Source organism: Wasmannia auropunctata, unplaced genomic scaffold (genome assembly GCF_000956235.1).
Source record: "Wasmannia auropunctata unplaced genomic scaffold, wasmannia.A_1.0 LD336064.1, whole genome shotgun sequence".
Taxonomy (NCBI): Eukaryota; Metazoa; Arthropoda; class Insecta; order Hymenoptera; family Formicidae; genus Wasmannia; species Wasmannia auropunctata.
The window spans coordinates 1,303,310-1,308,655 of NW_012026826.1; the positions used below are offsets into that span (position 1 = coordinate 1,303,310).

The following is a 5,346-nucleotide window of genomic DNA, read 5'->3' on the forward strand; positions in this document are numbered from 1 at the left end:
TAACTATCAAAAAGGAATTCTTTTTTACTTCATTTTAAACAGATTACGCGAATTCGAAAAGAATTCAAGAAAGTGAATTCTTTTTGAAATCAAAAGGATCAGTGGTGCTATTTGGGTATGTATATGTGCTAGAACGATGTATAAAATGTGCAGTGCATTAAATACCTTTATTACTAATATAAATTGTAATTATTTTAATTTTTTTACTTTAAAAACATCTTTCCTGCAATTTTTTTAATTTTCAAAGAATATTGAAATTTTTAATAACAATATACTGAAATAAATAATAGTGTAATATAAAAAAGCATGCATGCGTATATATATATATATTTTTCAATATTTAAACACCCTGATGTATTTGTAAAAAATACAAATTATTTTATTTGTTGTTTATATACATTCTTATTTCAATCAGTTTCTACAGTATTTGTTTAGACAGAAAACTCATTGTCAGAAGTATAGAATATATAATGGAAAAAATAAATCTATTGTACAAAGCATCATTAGCTCATCGTTTGCGTACAAGTCTGTTGTTCTAGATCTCAGGTTCTCAGGATCTCAGGATCTCAGGTTCGAATCCGATGTTTTCAAAAATTATAAACCTGCGTATAAATTGTAATTAATAAAATGCAGAATAGCTCACAAATTACACTCTAAAAATAATTACATATAATAATATAATAAAATAAAAAAATTTTTTTCAATAATTTATTTTTCGACATTACAGCGCATATCCATATTCAAATATTACTGCCTAAATATATTTGTAGCAATAATATTTAGGCAGTAATATATTTCGGCAGTAGTGCGAAAAAATCATACAGAGCATCAATAATACTTCTGTGTAATTGTCAGTAATACGTCTATATGTGATTTTCAATAATATTTCCAGTAGTTTCGTGTGATATTTCTATGTAGTAGCCAGTAATACCTCAGCAGACGGTCTTTTCCATAAGGGATACCTCCCTAGTATTCTACTAGATATCTATAGATAAATAAATTATATACTATTAAAAAAATGAATTTTTCCAATGTTATCATCCTTATTCAAAAAATTATTAATAATTAGATGGATTATCGATCTTTTTAAAGACCGGCGAACTCGTACGATAATGTGGATATCGAAGAAGAGAAGAAGAAAACGCGTATAAATATTGATTGTACGAATTTTCATTTAATGACCGATCAATCGCAGCCTTAAAAGGGGAAAATGCGAATCTGACGAAGCAGAAGCGCGCAAAAGAAATAAAAATGTAATATAAAATACTTAATAAATATACTTCCTTTATTTATACTTCTGCAAATTATTAATATAGTTATTGGTTATTATTATTACTAGTTTATTTAATTTATTTAATTTATTGCATATTTTTATTAATTTTTTTTTTATTAGTTTTATAACAATAATTTTGTATTATTATTAATTTATTTATACTTTTATTATATATACATTGATCGATGTTGACATTTGAATATCGCGCATTTTGAACAGGATTTTGATTGGCTGGCTTCATCAATTTAATATGCGTGTTGGTTGATTTTATCTTCTTATATTATGACCGATTTGATCGTTTATTATATTTTTTAAAATATTAGAGTAAAATTTGAGAAAATCGTAAAATATTGTTTTTGGTATCCAATTTATTTTAATAATAAAATCGAAGATTAATATGTTACGTAGTTTCCTTTTTAATTTTTATTTTCAAAAAATTTTTATCGTGGAATCATAATCGTAATATTTCTTTTAATTATAAAATTTCATAGTAATTTTATATATATAATACATATATATAATATATATATAATATATAATTTTATACTAATTTTATATAATATACATATATATAAAATTTTATAAAATATTACTCAATTCAAATTTAATAATTTAATAATAAAAATTTTTGTCATATTTTAAAAACAATATTTTATAGATATAATAGTAATTGTAATTTGTTTATATAGTATTTTTTCTAAGAAAAATAAAGTTTCCACAAAACATTCTTACTTTCAAATTATCTATATTTGATTATAAAAATATTCTTCCATATTTTTGCAAAATATTTAAACAAAAATGACAAAAGATTGAAAAGTTATTAACTTTCAATATTTATCTTAATTCTTTACATAGTAATATATTCCTACACTATGTTTCTTTTAATTTAAATTGACTGTAAAATTTGTATCAATCTATATACAAACATATTCATTTATTAGAAAAGTATTGCATTAGCTTTTGGTACGGCGTAATTCCCAGCTTTTAACATCTTCAGAAACTTGGCAGCAACAATAAAGAAAAAAAAGCAGAACCAATAGATTTTTCCAAGATCCTATAGACAAAAATTAACATCTTAATCTTGACTTTTTTACTATAAGAATTTTTTCAAATTTGTAAAATTATTAAAATAAAAAAAATATATTTATATTTTAGTAATAAATATTAGTATGTAACATACAAGATAACGGACATATAATCCTCTTCCTATATACTAAATAAATAGATAATATACAAAAAGAAAACTAAGATATAATGAACTTGCCATATAATATGTTTTGTATAAAGATATTTCCAATATCTTGTCCTCCCAAAAAATAAAAATTTGATATAGCTGACATTGCTAAAAGAGGACTTGCTAATATGCAATTAAGTCTCTTAGTATTTTTTGAAGATAAATACGTGTTCTGTATTTTATGATATTGTTTACTTTTGCCAATTGACACTCCTATATCTTCAATTACTATTCCTATAAAATTGAGCAATGTCCAAATAAAAATATTTATTTGTATTCCATGCCATATAAAAACAAATGTGAAACATAAAAATGATGCAAATAATTTTCCAAAATACCCATTTGATTTTCGTATAGGAATATAGATATATCTGTAAACAAATATTGAAATATTATAAGAAAAAATAATGAATATCTCCAGTAATGCTACCACTAACTAATTTACAGTTGAATGTGATTGGTTTTATCTTAAGGTCCAACTAATCACATTAAATTGCTACTTAGTACTTACAATTAGTCAGTTTAGTGAGTAAATGCATTATTGGAGATAACAAGTCCATATTATAATAAAATATATGTAATCTTATTAATTATTGTAATAGAATAAAATATACAAATAGTAAATTTAATTAAATAAATTAAACTTACCTTATCAGAAATTTGTATAATCCTCTATCGAAATATTTCCACATGTCAGAATATAAATGAATTCTAGCTATGCATTTAGGTTGTGATGGAGCTTTTATATTATCTAAGTAACATAAATTACTGCATGTTCCATAGATTGCTACATATTTATTTAAAAAAAATTGTCCCATGCAATATCCTAAACCAAATAGTGCCCAAGAATTCAAATTTTGTATAACCTATACAAAATATAAATATATTCTTATATGCAAATATGATATGCATATCTTGTATATGAAAAAAGAATTACCTGTAAATGATATTGTACAGCATTTATATAAATAAAATGTAGCAACAAGTCAGTAAAATATAACCAGAACATGTATCTAATTAAATTTAACATAAATGTTAAAAGCTTTTGGCAATTCCAATATTGATGTGGTTGATTAATCTGAAAAATATCCAAACAGAATATAGAATTTTGTGACTTTATAACTATAATAATTACTATAATAACAATAACAATAATAATAATAATAATAATACCTACAGATTCTACAAATTCATGATACAAAATAAGCGGACCTAAAAATAATGTAGGCAGGTATAAGCAATATGCTAATTTCTGAATAAAATTATTTGAACTGGAAAATTGGTCATCAATGCTATCAATAGTGTGACTGATACTTCTTAAATGTATCCAACACATTATAAGTGTTAAAATATAATGCTTTTCATCGGTGATTTCCAGCCAACTTTGAAAAGTGCCATTTGGTATTTTTAATATATGTATTATAAATAGGTACAAAATATGTATAATCCATGCTGCATTCTTACTGCATATACATGTCATTATATGTAAAAAACTAGGTTGCAATATTGCACAAAACATTGCCAATGTACCCAAATAATAATAGAGAAAAATTATAGACGATAAAATGTACCAATAGCACAATATCTGAAAAATATCTGTGTTATTTTCTTTTTCTTTTGATATTATTTATAACTTTTCTTACAATATATTTTTTGCATATAATCATACCATACTATTACTATTGACTTTAATAATCTGACTGATAAAATGATGTATAAAAACATAAGGTATCAGTTTATTCACTAATGTAAGCCATACAAGCCACTCTTGATCAGAGGTGTCTCGTTTCTTTCTAACCCAAAACCATCCTGAATCAAAATCACCATATGCATCATAATAGTCATTGAAATCTGAAAATACAAATCAAATATGATTGAACCATTAACATTATAACAGTTTACCTGTTAATTCTTTCTCTTTCTCTATATTCTTACAATTATTTGCCAAATAAAATTGATATACAGAATAAAAGATGGCACACGACCAAACAAAGAAATAAAAATAACTTTCATAGTAATTTATGATTACTAAATTATTATTTTTCATTGTTAAGTTAAACTTGCCGCTTTAACAATTTTATTACAGTCACAGAAAGAAAATAATTGCAAGAGTTCGGTAGCCATATACAATGTTGCCAACTTATATTGAGTTTTGTAAACTTTGTAAATCTAGAGTCCTAGATAATCAGAGAAGCGCTAAAAGTCCTAGATGAGAAGCGCGACTGGGGTGCGTTCTCACTGAGCGCGTCACGCGTCGCGTTATCTGAATTGACCAATCAAAACATCCCATTTTATTGCGTAAAGCTAGAGTCCTAGAAAACAGAGATGCGACATTGAAGGGTATGGTCTGATTGGCTGTTTAAATCACATGACAAAGTACCAATCAAATGATCAAAGCGACCATTTTAATTCACTATTGCACCTAATGCATCAAGATACAGCTTTGTAAAGTACATATGTACATATAAATTATATAGAAAAAAATTAAGACAATACAAAGTGTTGAAATGTAATAAAAAGCTATTATTATGGTGTAAGTATTTTCTTTTTGCATCAACTGTCATCAGCTTATAAGGTTAGGAGTACTTTACTGAATTAAAATGGCGGTGGCTACCTAACCTAACTGACGCCGTGTCGCATCTCTGTATTCTAGGACTCTAAACGCATCCAATGTAGAACCAGTTTAACGTTGATTGGATCTCAATTGGATCGCAACGTTTGCGACCAGTGAGATATACACATACTGGAGTGAGCCTTCTCTAAGAAAACGCGTGGTGGGGATAGCCGCTGTGCGAGAGTGACAGCCATGCGGCCTGGGGATTGCTGCCTCACTTTAATA

The 5,346-nt window shown here is 25.7% G+C and overlaps 1 protein-coding gene across 5 annotated transcripts; it reads right to left on the reverse strand.

The window, feature by feature from the left end:
- Positions 1-355: 355 nt before the first annotated feature.
- LOC105450280 (protein-cysteine N-palmitoyltransferase Rasp) lies at positions 356-4,641 on the reverse strand. Of its 5 annotated transcripts, XM_011690062.1 has the most exons (8): positions 4,443-4,641; positions 4,177-4,358; positions 3,822-4,092; positions 3,685-3,719; positions 3,445-3,585; positions 3,156-3,373; positions 2,538-2,878; positions 1,925-2,327 (listed from the first exon to the last, which is right to left on the reverse strand). In XM_011690062.1, exons 1-8 carry the CDS (start codon positions 4,552-4,554, stop codon positions 2,227-2,229), a joined length of 1,401 nt encoding a protein of 466 aa, XP_011688364.1. In that variant the 5' UTR covers positions 4,555-4,641; the 3' UTR covers positions 1,925-2,226. The 5 variants fall into 5 exon arrangements, with proteins under 5 accessions (XP_011688365.1, XP_011688364.1, XP_011688363.1 ...); XM_011690061.1 differs by having other exon boundaries at positions 3,445-3,719; XM_011690060.1 differs by having other exon boundaries at positions 3,685-4,092.
- Positions 4,642-5,346: the final 705 nt, after the last annotated feature.

Coding starts and splice junctions, on each gene's coding strand:
- LOC105450280 (XM_011690059.1), bottom strand. CDS start 4,554: ATGAAAAATAATAATTTAGTAATCATAAATTACTATGAAAGTTATTTT. Junction 4,359..4,442: donor ATTTTATTTGGCAAATAATT/GTAAGAATATAG, acceptor TTGTATTTTCAG/ATTTCAATGACTATTATGAT. Junction 4,093..4,176: donor AAGTCAATAGTAATAGTATG/GTATGATTATAT, acceptor GATATTTTTCAG/ATATTGTGCTATTGGTACAT.